Source organism: Telmatherina bonti, assembly GCF_933228915.1.
Source record: "Telmatherina bonti genome assembly, chromosome: 5".
Taxonomy (NCBI): Eukaryota; Metazoa; Chordata; class Actinopteri; order Atheriniformes; family Telmatherinidae; genus Telmatherina; species Telmatherina bonti.
In genome coordinates this window covers 4,087,216-4,100,327 of record NC_136623.1, presented here as the reverse complement: position 1 = coordinate 4,100,327, position 13,112 = coordinate 4,087,216, and the positions used below count along the sequence as shown (strand labels likewise).

At 46.9% G+C, this 13,112-nt stretch overlaps 1 protein-coding gene across 2 annotated transcripts in view; it reads right to left on the bottom strand.

Moving 5' to 3' along the window:
* Nucleotides 1-576: 576 nt before the first annotated feature.
* Nucleotides 577-13,112, bottom strand: part of dennd4b (DENN/MADD domain containing 4B) — a 52,449-nt gene continuing 39,913 nt past the window's right edge. For both annotated transcript variants that reach the window (XM_079240412.1, XM_079240413.1), the window contains 13 exons: nucleotides 10,104-10,232; nucleotides 9,687-9,831; nucleotides 8,245-8,400; nucleotides 7,928-8,165; nucleotides 6,968-7,256; nucleotides 6,784-6,888; nucleotides 6,530-6,705; nucleotides 6,071-6,227; nucleotides 5,756-5,995; nucleotides 4,980-5,085; nucleotides 4,730-4,895; nucleotides 4,583-4,641; nucleotides 577-2,082 (listed from right to left, as the gene is read on the bottom strand). In XM_079240412.1, coding sequence (XP_079096538.1) covers nucleotides 1,937-2,082; nucleotides 4,583-4,641; nucleotides 4,730-4,895; nucleotides 4,980-5,085; nucleotides 5,756-5,995; nucleotides 6,071-6,227; nucleotides 6,530-6,705; nucleotides 6,784-6,888; nucleotides 6,968-7,256; nucleotides 7,928-8,165; nucleotides 8,245-8,400; nucleotides 9,687-9,831; nucleotides 10,104-10,232 — 2,112 coding nt within the window. In that variant the 3' untranslated portion in view covers nucleotides 577-1,936. The remainder of the gene's footprint in view (nucleotides 2,083-4,582; nucleotides 4,642-4,729; nucleotides 4,896-4,979; nucleotides 5,086-5,755; nucleotides 5,996-6,070; nucleotides 6,228-6,529; nucleotides 6,706-6,783; nucleotides 6,889-6,967; nucleotides 7,257-7,927; nucleotides 8,166-8,244; nucleotides 8,401-9,686; nucleotides 9,832-10,103; nucleotides 10,233-13,112) is intronic.

Below are 13,112 nucleotides of genomic sequence, written 5' to 3'. Positions count from 1 at the left end.
TGGACGTGGAATAATGTCTCAGGGAGAGGACTGGAAGTGGAATAATGTCTCAGGGAGAGGACTGGAAGTGGAATAATGTCTCAGGGAGAGGACTGGAAGTGGAATAATGTCTCAGGGAGAGGACTGGAACTGAAAACAGAGTGGAACCTGGTTGGGGAGGACGGTTAGAACGCGTGAAGAAGGGAGATGGTATCGGATCGATACCAGTAACCTGCAGACAGCGAGGTATTGGAAGGTGGGTGACATGCTACGCTAACCTGACCTGCTAATGGTTTATTTACTCGATGGAAAATCAGAAGATGGAAACACACCATTGTTCAAAGCTACTGATGTTTCTTTCTGCGATGCGTTTAGTTTTAACGCTACTTTGTGTTCAACATGCTTATAAACTATTGATGACATTTAATACAGAGATATCATCCTGTTAAACTTCAATCCTAAAACTTCAATCAAAACATTCCTGAACATCGTGGAACCATGGTGACTGGGCCGGAACTTACCAGTAGGACCCGGTTCTACACAACTTTCCCATCCATCTGATGGATCCTGCGACGGATTAGTAAGAGTCGCCGCAGCAGCAGTTTCACCGCCATCTTTAATCTTTCTTATTAAAACATTTACAGCAGAATATAAATTACACCAGAAATAAAACCTTCAGTCCAACCCTGCGTTCACATGCGCCTGGAGCGTAGGAACATCCACGCTCAGCTCCCAGCTGCTCTGCTGACTTCACAGATCAGAAACCGATCCATCGGTCACCTCAACGCACCTTCCTAGCTCCGCCCCCCTGTGATGTCACTAGGTGAGTCCATCTTCTTCTCTACCCACAGCTTCACATCATGACGTGTTCACTGAATGTCAGAAACAGCAACCTGATCTCTGGCTTCAGGAAGAGGATCCAGACCTGGTTCTATAGTAGAGCAGCGCCCCCTGCTGCTCCAGTCTGACAGTCTGCGGTCCGACTTCAGGATCAGAACCGGGTCCTTATGGAGTGAGCTGGTCTGACCTCTCAGATCTGGAACTGGTCTTCAGGGACCAACAGGAAGACAACAGCGTGGTTCGAACTGAGCATGCTCCACAGATCTAAAACCTTTTGGTCGGTTTTGGTTCTGGTTCTGTCCAGACCGACCAGAGAACCAGCGAATAAAAACAGACACGGACATGCAGGTGAGTATTTGTGACATCATCACATCTGCAGCCAATCAGAGGCAGCGTGTTGGTGGAGAAGACAGAAAGCAAAACAAGAAGCAGAACCAACGATCCAGGTCAGAGCCGGGTCAGAGATTCCGATTCTGTAAACAAACCCAAAACAAACACTCAGTGGAGTATAAAAATATCTCCCAGCCGTCAATGACGTTTCCATGGCAACAAAGCAGATCTGAGGTCAGGGTGTACCCAGTTCTATTCCAGAACCAGACAGCCTGATCTGGATCAGATCCCTCTGGACCAGATGTGGATCAGATCCCTCTGGACCAGATGTGGATCAGATCCCTCTGGATCAGATCCCTCTGGACCAGATCTGGATCAGATTCCTCTGGATCCAAGTCTTGGATGATATCCTTCAATTCAGGTCTTTCCTCAGCTGACAGGGATGCAGAGGATAATGAAGGAAAAACCACAACTTGGCCCGTTCACTGGTGCCAGGTCCGGAAAAACCCGGCTCTAGCTCCCACACTGGGATCGTCTCAAACTGGACCCAGACTCTACTGGGGAGCTGGAGCGTCTGGTCATAGAGTGTTTCTAATAAAACCATCTGAAGATTCAAGAAGATTCCCAGCAGAAACCTGGAGGTCCGCTTGTCCATGCTGGGTTTTCCAGTTGGTTCCGGGTCCGTCTGACGGAGAACTGCAGCAGGACAACGGTTGTGATCCGAGGAGGAGGCGAGGCGAGGAGTGGTCCACCACCAGGAGGGAACAGTGAGGTGGAGGCAGCTCCTTCAGCACTCCAGAGGAGGGTGGAAGCTCCGTCTGCAGTCGATGGCTTTGGGACTCGGGGGTTCCGCTCGCTTCTTACGGAGCTCCTCTCGACCCAGAGACCCACAGAGCCGCAAATACGCCGCCTTGAACTTCTTATCGAACGCAGCTGCAAGAGAAGAAGAAGACCATTTATAAGGTACTATAGGTGGAGGTATAGGGTGATATAGGTGGAGGTATAAGGTGATATAGGTGGAGGTATAAGGTGATATAGGTGGAGGTATAGGGTGATATAGGTGGAGGTATAAGGTGATATAGGTGGAGGTATAGGGTGATATAGGTGGAGGTATAAGGTGATATAGGTGGAGGTATAGGGTGATATAGGTGGAGGTATAAGGTGATATAGGTGGAGGTATAGGGTGATATAGGTGGAGGTATAAGGTGATATAGGTGGAGGTATAAGGTGATATAGGTGGAGGTATAGGGTGATATAGGTGGAGGTATAAGGTGATATAAGTGGAGGTATAAGGTGATATAGGTGGAGTTATAAGGTGATATAAGTGGAGGTATAAGGTGATATAGGTGGAGGTATAAGATGATATAGGTGGAGGTATAAGGTGATATAAGTGGAGGTATAAGGTGATATAGGTGGAGGTATAAGGTGATATAAGTGGAGGTATAAGGTGATATAAGTGGAGGTATAAGGTGATATAAGTGGAGGTATAAGGTGATATAAGTGGAGGTATAAGGTGATATAAGTGGAGGTATAAGGTGATATAGGTGGAGGTATAAGGTGATATAGGTGGAGGTATAAGGTGATATAAGTGGAGGTATAAGGTGATATAGGTGGAGATATAAGGTGATATAAGTTATAAGATGATATAGGTGGAGGTATAAGGTGATATAGGTGGAGGTATAAGGTGATATAAGTGGAGGTATAAGGTGATATAAGTGGGGGTATAAGGTGATATAGGTGGAGGTATAAGGTGATATAAGTGGGGGTATAAGGTGATATAGGTGGAGGTATAAGGTGATATAGGTGGAGGTATAAGGTGATATAGGTGGAGGTATAGGGTGATATAGGTGGAGGTATAAGGTGATATAAGTGGAGGTATAAGGTGATATAGGTGGAGTTATAAGGTGATATAAGTGGAGGTATAAGGTGATATAGGTGGAGGTATAAGGTGATATAGGTGGAGGTATAAGGTGATATAGGTGGAGGTATAAGGTGATATAAGTGGAGGTATAAGGTGATACAGGTGGAGGTATAAGGTGATATAAGTGGAGGTATAAGGTGATACAGGTGGAGGTATAAGGTGATATAAGTGGAGGTATAAGGTGATATAGGTGGAGGTATAAGGTGATATAAGTGGAGGTATAAGGTGATATAAGTGGAGGTATAAGGTGATATAAGTTATAAGGTGATATAAGTGGAGGTATAAGGTGATATAAGTGGAGGTATAAGGTGATATAAGTGGAGGTATAAGGTGATATAAGTGGAGGTATAAGGTGATATAAGTGGAGGTATAAGGTGATATAAGTGGAGGTATAAGGTGATATAGGTGGAGTTATAAGGTGATATAAGTGGAGGTATAAGGTGATATAAGTGGAGGTATAAGGTGATATAAGTGGAGGTATAAGGTGATATAGGTGGAGTTATAAGGTGATATAAGTGGAGGTATAAGGTGATATAGGTGGAGGTATAAGGTGATATAGGTGGAGTTATAAGGTGATATAGGTGGAGGTATAAGGTGATATAAGTGGAGGTATAAGGTGATATAAGTGGAGGTATAAGGTGATATAAGTGGAGGTATAAGGTGATATAGGTGGAGTTATAAGGTGATATAAGTGGAGGTATAAGGTGATATAAGTGGAGGTATAAGGTGATATAGGTGGAGGTATAAGGTGATATAAGTGGAGGTATAAGGTGATATAAGTGGAGGTATAAGGTGATATAAGTGGAGGTATAAGGTGATATAGGTGGAGGTATAAGGTGATATAAGTGGAGGTATAAGGTGATATAGGTGGAGGTATAAGGTGATATAAGTGGAGGTATAAGGTGATATAAGTGGAGGTATAAGGTGATATAGGTGGAGGTATAAGGTGATATAGGTGGAGGTATAAGGTGATATAGGTGGAGGTATAAGGTGATATAAGTGGAGGTATAAGGTGATATAAGTGGAGGTATAAGGTGATATAAGTGGAGGTATAAGGTGATATAAGTGGAGGTATAAGGTGATATAAGTGGAGGTATAAGGTGATATAAGTGGAGGTATAAGGTGATATAAGTGGAGGTATAAGGTGATATAAGTGGAGGTATAAGGTGATATAGGTGGAGGTATAAGGTGATATAGGTGGAGGTATAAGGTGATACAGGTGGAGGTATAAGGTGATATAAGTGGAGGTATAAGGTGATATAAGTGGAGGTATAAGGTGATATAAGTGGAGGTATAAGGTGATATAAGTGGAGGTATAAGGTGATATAAGTGGAGGTATAAGGTGATATAAGTGGAGGTATAAGGTGATATAGGTGGAGGTATAAGGTGATATAAGTGGAGGTATAAGGTGATATAAGTGGAGGTATAAGGTGATACAGGTGGAGGTATAAGGTGATACAGGTGGAGGTATAAGGTGATATAGGTGGAGTTATGAGGTGATATCGGTATTACCGACGTGATCTTTGCCCATAGCTGCCATGGTGAGGAAGAGGAACTCTCTGTACAGACTCCTGTCAACACAAACACCGTGATGCGCTTCAGACCATCATCATCATCATCATCATCATGTTTCCGTTGGTAACCGGATGCTGAACACACCTCTGGACCCGGGGGGACCCCGGCTGTTTGGCCATCGTGTCCAGGAACAGGGTGACGGCCTTGTGGACCTCATTCATGCCGACCCAGCGTAACACCTCCTCCAGGAAGGACAGAGTGAACGGGTGGTTGTGCCGCCGCCAGCTGTAGATCCTCATGGGAATGCCACCTGATGGAGGGGGCGGAGCCAGACATCAGGCAGATGACAGACAACTTTCCTGTAGGCAGACACTGATGTGTGGGTCAGACTTACTGTGAATCCTCCACAGGACGTAGAGAGGAGGCCACTGGTCTGTGTCAGGGCTCAGGGTGTCCCACAGCAGCCGAACCCTCACCGCAGAGTTCTCCGACTGGGAGACCTGCCGGAAGACCGACCAATCACCTGATCCGCTTTAACCCAGACTGAAACACTTTAACCCAGGACTAAATCACATGGAGCAGACCTGTTGTTCTATGCTCCTCTGTTCTAAACATCAAGACAGACATTTTGACAGTCCTCCATGTAATTTTTCTTCTTCTGTCAATATTATTGGCTTTAATAAAACTTGACATCACAAAGAAGTCGTCTAAACCCATGAACCCTCCACAACTTTCCCTAGCTACAGCTGAAGCTAACAGTGGTCAAGCTAATGTTAGCTCCGCTGAGGAAACAGGAACAACAGCAATATGGAGAATCTACAGCTGATTTGGGGAAAAGTCTCTGACAAGATATTATTGTCGCCTTGGGCTACAAAACTCCAAAAAGAGATGTGTTGGAGAAAGCTAAATCAATGGAAGAGCAAGTCGTGAATGAGGAGAGCCGTCTAAGTAACCTGAAGAAGGTGGTCTTAGACCTGAGAGATGAGAATGGTGTGCAAGATGTCTGATCAAAAACCACTTCAACCAGGACTAAGTGTTGTTTGGTCGTAGGACTGGGTGTAGAAAGTCCATCCTGGGTGAAGTGACCACAATGACATGGAACTGAATTCTAACAGACCCACGGTCCAGTCCGTCTGGACCTCTCTGCTAAACCACATGGACTATATGTACCTGTGTGAACTGGCTGACCAGTGGCGAGCTGCGGACCAGCTGCAGCAGGTTACTGGGCAGGCCGAGCCGCTGAAAGTACCAGACCAGGTTCCAGAAGATGATGGAGTGGCTGTCCAGGAACTGAGGCTGGGCCAGGACCGCCTCGCCCTCGTTCTCCAGTAGACTCTCTAGCTCCTTCCTCAGAACAAGAGGACTCAGGTAGGCCACCGTCACTTGAGGGGTCCCGCCCACCGACGAGCCCTGAGGGAGGGGGCGGAGTCTATCAGTGTGGTAGGAAGGACGGGGAGACGACGTGTGAGATGTGTCAGAGGTTACCGTGGTGGTTCTGCTCGTCTCAGAGTAGCTGCTGGTCTCAGAATTGGAGTCCTCGCTAAGTCCGTTACAGTGGAGGCGCTGCGACGCCTCATGACCACTAGGGGGCCTCACGGCACTCTCCACCTCATCCTCCAGGGTCAGATTGCAGCGTTCCGAACTGAGGAGGAAGAACAAAGACTTTTACACAAGCGTCTGACGAAGGAAGGATCCATCAGAACATCTGATCCATTACCGGTCACCAGATCAGACTACAGATTACAAAGACGTCCTGAAGACATGTAGACCTGGAAGAGTTTTATCCTCCTAAACTCCAGACAGACTGAGGTCCCAGGTTGGCTCCGGAAACAGAAGGGAGGAGTTCCTTTCTGGCTCTGATGCCCGTCTTTAGGTCGTGGTTCATATGTTTGGTTACGTTTGGACTGAACTGGACTAGAAAGAAGCAGTTGTTGGTGTCGGTACCTGCTGACGGGTCCCAGGTCGCAGATCTCGGCGCTCAGGAAGGGGACGAAGGAGGTGGAGCAGAACGGGCAGGACGAGTTGAGGTTGGAGTCGTCTGATGTCCAGCCGGCCATGATCTCCTCATCGTAGACCAGAGAGTTGCAGCCGCGGCACAACGAGCAGCTGGACATCAGAACCTGGAACCAGAGACGGTGGATCAACACACATCCGGTCCAGAACAGCTACATCTGGACCGCCAACAACAGGCCATCTACCTCCATCCCCGCCCCCTCCTGGTTGGCGTCCCAGGACCTGCGCCCAGGGTAGGACGAAGCGGGCGTGTCCGTCAGGTCCAGATCACTTCCTACAGACAGCGAGCTCTGAAAGCAGATCGTACCGTTGATGTCTAACACGTGTCATCATCATCATCATCATCATCGTTACCGTCATCATCTTCACCTCTGAGGTGGCGTTCACCAGCCTGTCCTTGGCCTTCAGAAGCGTTTCTGCCACCTGAGACTTCCTGGAGTGCCTCTGATCCGATACTCTTCGTCCAATGCCGCCTCCTCTTCCTCCTGGCCGCCGGTCGTCCACACTGGCGGCACGTCGAGACGACGTTCTATGCTTGGTTGGCGTGAGGAGCTGCTGAAGCTTCCCCGCCAGACCTCCTCGGCTCGGGGACGACACGTTGTTGCAGTTCTCGTCTACGACCTTGTTCTTGTGGGCGGAGTCTCGAGCTCCTGCAGGCCTGCAAGCAAGAGTGGGATGGTTGAAGCAGGAGACCACCTGAAGCAGGAGACCACCTGAAGCAGGAGACCACCTGAAGCAGGAGACCACCTGAAGCGGGAGACCACCTGAAGCAGGAGACCACCTGAAGCAGGAGACCACCTGAAGCGGGAGACCACCTGAAGCAGGAGACCACCTGAAACGGGAGACCACCTGAAGCAGGAGACCACCTGAAACGGGAGACCACCTGAAGCAGGAGACCACCTGAAACGGGAGACCACCTGAAGCAGGAGACCACCTGAAGCAGGAGACCACCTGAAGCGGGAGACCACCTGAAACGGGAGACCACCTGAAGCAGGAGACCACCTGAAGCGGGAGACCACCTGAAACGGGAGACCACCTGAAGCAGGAGACCACCTGAAACGGGAGACCACCTGAAACGGGAGACCACCTGAAGCAGGAGATCACCTGAAGCAGGAGACCACCTGAAGCAGGAGACCACCTGAAACGGGAGACCACCTGAAGCAGGAGACCACCTGAAACGGGAGACCACCTGAAACGGGAGACCACCTGAAGCAGGAGACCACCTGAAACGGGAGACCACCTGAAGCAGGAGACCACCTGAAGCAGGAGACCACCTGAAACGGGAGACCACCTGAAACGGGAGACCACCTGAAGCGGGAGACCACTCACCTGCCGTCTCTCTCTGCAGGCTGGCACCTACAATCCGTTGCCAAGTCGGCCGATTCAGCGCAGTCCTTGTAGAAGTTGGAGAGGCAGACCTGACTGCGGCGGACCACCAGTCCTCCAGGGTACATCGGAGGTGGAGTGGATGTGTTGCGCCGTCCCAGAGGAGGTTTCCCAGAGCTGATGTCCCCATGGCCATTTGTCCCGGTGTTTGGGAAGAGGGGCTTTTTGGAAGATCTGATCTCTGGAGGATGGAAAGGAGGGCAATTAGAAGAACCGATCCAGGAGATCTGAGAACGAAGAAACTTGTCATATATTCTTACTGTCGCTACGTGTCTTCATGCTGTTCAGGCTGCTGCTCTTCACCAGAGGACCAGTCAGAGACTCATGACTGGAGCTTTCGCTCAGACCGCTCCAGCTGGACTGACGAATCAGAGTAGAGTGTGGTCGGGGCCTCTGATCCAGGTCCATGGCAGCATCTTCATCACAAACAGAGACCTTTATCACTCACAGCAGCATAATCTGGTCCCCAGAAAAAACATCAGATGTAAATCCAGAACCAGTGAAAACAGGAATATTTTCAGCAAAACCAATCAAACCTCTGCTTACAGAACCTCTAACCATAGGTTAGAGAGTGTCTGACCTTCGGAACGTCCGACCTACGCAACGTCTGACCTAGGGAACGTCCGATCTACGGAACGTCTGATTAACGAAATGTCTGAGCTACGGAACCGTCCGACCTACGGAACGTCCGACCTACAGAACGTCCGACCTACAGAACGTCCGACCTACGGAACGTCCGACCTACGGAACGTCCGACCTACGGAACGTCCGACCTACAGAACGTCTGATTAACGGAATGTCTGATCAACGAAACGTCTGACCTAGGGCACGTCTGACCTAGGGAATGTCCGACCTACGGAACGTCCGACCTAGGGAATGTCTGACCTACGGAACGTCTGATTAACGGAATGTCCGACCTAAGGAACGTCGGATTAACGGAACGTCTGATCTACGGAACGTCTGACCTACGGAACGTCTGATCTATGGAACGTCTGACCTACGGAACATCTGATTAACGGAATGTCCGACCTACGGAACGTCTGATTAACAGAACGTCCGACCTACGAAACGTCTGATTAACGGAACATCCGACCTACGAAACGTCTGATTAACGGAACATCCGACATATGGAACGTCTGACCTATGGAACGTCTGACCTACTGAACGTCCGACCTACAGAATGTCTGATCAACGGAACGTCTGACCTACGGAACGTCCGACCTACTGAACGTCTGACCTAGGGAACGTCTGACCTAGGGAATGTCTGACCTACGGAACATCTGATTAACGGAATGTCCGACCTAAGGAACGTCTGATTAACGAAATGTCTGACCTACGGAACCATCTGACCTACGGAACGTCTGATCAATGAAACGTCTGACCTACGGAACGTCCGATTGACGTAACGTCGGATTAACGGAACGTCGGATTAACGGACCATCCGACCTACGGAACATCGGATTAATGAAAAGTCTGATCTATGGAACGTCTGACCTACGGAACGTCTGATTAACGGAACATCCGACATACTGAACGTCTGATTAACGGAACATCCGACATACGGAACGTCTGACTTACGGAACGTTCGACCTACGGAACGTCCGACCTACGGAACGTCTGATCAATGGAACCAATTTAAGGACCTCTGGCCTCTTGAAGCTGACCAAATGAATCAATAGTTTCCTGATCAAACATGGCTGACCTCCTCGGGATCCCAAAGAGTTGGTCTTTTCCCGCCTTCTGATTGGTTGTCTGAACTGTGCTGTGGCCAACAAGACATTTCTCAGCTTGGCCCAGCGGAGACGTCCACCCTGATTAGTAGACGGCCACTTGCTCTCCAGGACGGCCTTCAGAGACGACATTTGATCAATCAACTGATCATGATCATTAATATAGTACTCTGGTGGATCATGTCTGCATGTTCACATCAATAAAAACAGAATCAGTAGACTTGGTGAAAAGTTTTTTTTTCATCATAATTTGATTGACAGGAAAAGGAGTGAACAGATTAATAGAATAAAAGTGAATAAACTAGACCTGGTCACACTCTGCCCCCTGGTGGTGACAATTAAAAAATCCGACGGTGTTTGGCTGTGTGTGTGTGTGTGTGTGTGTGGACCTTGTTGTAGTAGCCGTAGGTAATGGTGTTTGGCGTGATTCCAGCCTTCTTCATCTCCAGCAGGACGCGCACGGCGAGGACCGGCTGACCGTACAGACCACACAGCTGCATCAGGATCCGGTAACAAACCTAAAACAAGCATATCTTTCAGCTCCGACTACTTCCAACTTCATACAAACTCATGTTTACAGAGCTGTGAGAAAGTAACTGCCTCCTTCCTGGTTTCTTGCTGCTTTGCAAATTTATCATTTAAATGTTTCAGATCATCTCACAGATGTTAATATGAGACAAACAGGCTGAGTAGCAAACTGCGCTGTAAATGTTCATTTTATTCATGCAGGAAAATAAGTTCTCCCAGAAGAAACAGAGTTGTTATGACACATAACCAACAACCGGTTTAAACTGGATCTTTAGACTCTTTATCATTTGTTCACATTTCTTCAGTTTCATCTGAAAACCAGCAAGGATCAGACCCTAGACCTGAACCAGGACCTGAGAGATCCACCTGGACCTGCAGCTGATCCCTCTACTGTTGGTTAAAGCGGAAATGGTCTCCATGGAAACAGGGCTTGAAGAAACCAGAAAAGGCTTAAGTTACACAAAATCAAACTTTATTTATGAAGCACTTTTCATGCAACCAGCAATACAAAGTGTTTTGCTTATTAAAAACTATATCTGCATATTAAAATAAAGCCTTCATACAGTATTCATTTAAAATACCAAGTAATAACATTAAGGCTGTTAAAAACATGTTAAAAAAATGGACGCATTTAACCTCGTAACATTTGTCAGTGCTCAGTTTCCTGGAGCACAGATTAGACTGATGCACACGGTAGAGCCACTACTAACTTAACAACTTTGTGCTATATTTAGTGGTTTTTCAGACCCTTCTAGTGAGTCTTTCTGAAGCAAAAGATAACATGTTTAGAGACCTTTTATGGCGATATCGGGGACTCTTATGGAGTACAATTAAAATAACATGTAATGGGTTTTTCCGGGTCACGTGATCAAGATGGCAGCTTTGCCAAAACTCTCCGAGACCGTGCATCTTTTTTTCCAACAAAACCCTAACAAAGCGGTCAACATTTTCTAAAAGTTACGAGCTGAGGCTATGTCCAAACCTACGGTTGTGAAACAGTGTGACATTTTCACCCATGCACGTGGCAAGATGACCAAAACATCTCCGCGAAGCCCTTGGGATGCGAGTGCTAGCGTGACAAAAGCTAAGATCAAAAGCTAAGATGGCTAGCATCGAAGAAGTTATGTGTGAACTCAAGTCACTACGATCAGATTATTGGACACGGCTGGAGGGCATTGACCAAAATCTCATGTGTATGACTGACACTCTTACAACGTTAAGAGGGTAAAGTCACTGAGATGAAACAAATTGTGCATAATGCGGGCCGCATTGAACAGGCTGAGGCCCGTATTGAACAAACAGAAGTCTGCATTGATGAGATGGAAACTGTGCAAGAGGAAAACGTGACTGCTCTGAAGTCTGCTCTGAAGTGAATCGCTGCTTTGGAGACCAAAACAGATGACCTGGAGAATCAAGGAAGGGGAATAAACTTAAGAATATTTGGCATACGTGAAAGAGCAGAAGGAATGCGACCACTCATCGATTTCATACAGGAAAAGCGAACAACATGGCTTGAACTGCCACCTGAACGAAAGTTTACACTGGAGCAGGTTCACCGCACGCTGGCCCCAGGGAAGCCAAACCAACACAGAGCTGTTTTGGTACGGTTTTTGAAATTTCAAGAAGAATAGCTTGTCTACAGAGAGAAGACGAAGAAGGAAATCAAGCATGGTGGGCTGAGGATCATGCTTGCACATGACCTTTCGGCAGAAACTATGTGTCCGTAAAGGGTTCCAACCGGTGATCCAAAGCTTTGTTGACATCAACGCCTTCCGTGGATTTCAGTACAATCCATGCAGATTGAGGATACTCTACGGTGGCAAGATTAATCTGTTTGCAACATTTCTACAAAGAAATTCCACGAGAGCCGCAGGACGTTACAAGGGAATGAACGGTGCAGTAAGGTGTATATTTATAGACATTAAAGAGGTTAGGCTATAACTGTTGATAAGAGATATTTCAGAGTTCATAATGGACAGCCATTATTTTTAATTTCATTTTTATTCAATATACCATCTCTGTTCGTTTTTTGAAAAGTTGTAATTGGAAAGGAAAAAAGAAAGAAAAAAGAAAAGGTGAAGAAGGGAAGGAAAGGGGGAAGAAAAAAAGAGGAAGAAAAAAAAGTTGATAGGTTGACAGCTATGTTTTTTTTTGTTTTTTTTGTTTTTTTGACACATGCAGCAACCCCAGGATCAGATAAGAACTCATGACTTTCTACTTCAAAAGGAAGTCCATCCACATGTCTCCAAAACAGAGCTCAATGAAAGCCCTAAAATTCAGATCCATCTTAATCCGGGTAGACAGACCTCCATGTTAAACCAGGAACCCTGCTGGTTTTATCTTGTTCCTGGTAGGAAATGTCTACACAGACAGACTGTGGCACCCTTTTTGAAGTTGGACCCTGGTAAGAGCCTGTTGTCCTTTACCCCAGGAGGTACCTTTGTATCCACAGCATAAAGACCAGATTCCAGAGCAGAACCTTTAAGCTCTGAACCCTAAAACTGTATAAAATACTGGATGTATCCTCAGCACACCTGGATAAATGGACTCTTCTTCCTTTCTCAATTAATCCAAGACTTTAACCGTTTTTCAGATGTGAAATCCACAGAAGTTAGCAAGTTAGTTCATTTCTGTGATTCCTTGGGTGGAGCAATGGCGCCATCTAGCAGACACCCTCGAACAGGTTGAGATATGCATTTCAGGCTGATTAAATACACCGTGATTAACATTATATGCTGTTGTTATTAACGACTCTGACTCAAAGTAAGAACTTGTTGTGTGGAAACAATTTCTTGACCCACCAGGTCCGTGGAAAGTGAAAATCATCGATGAAATGTATTGAAATGTCTTGAGCCTGTTAACAAACCTTT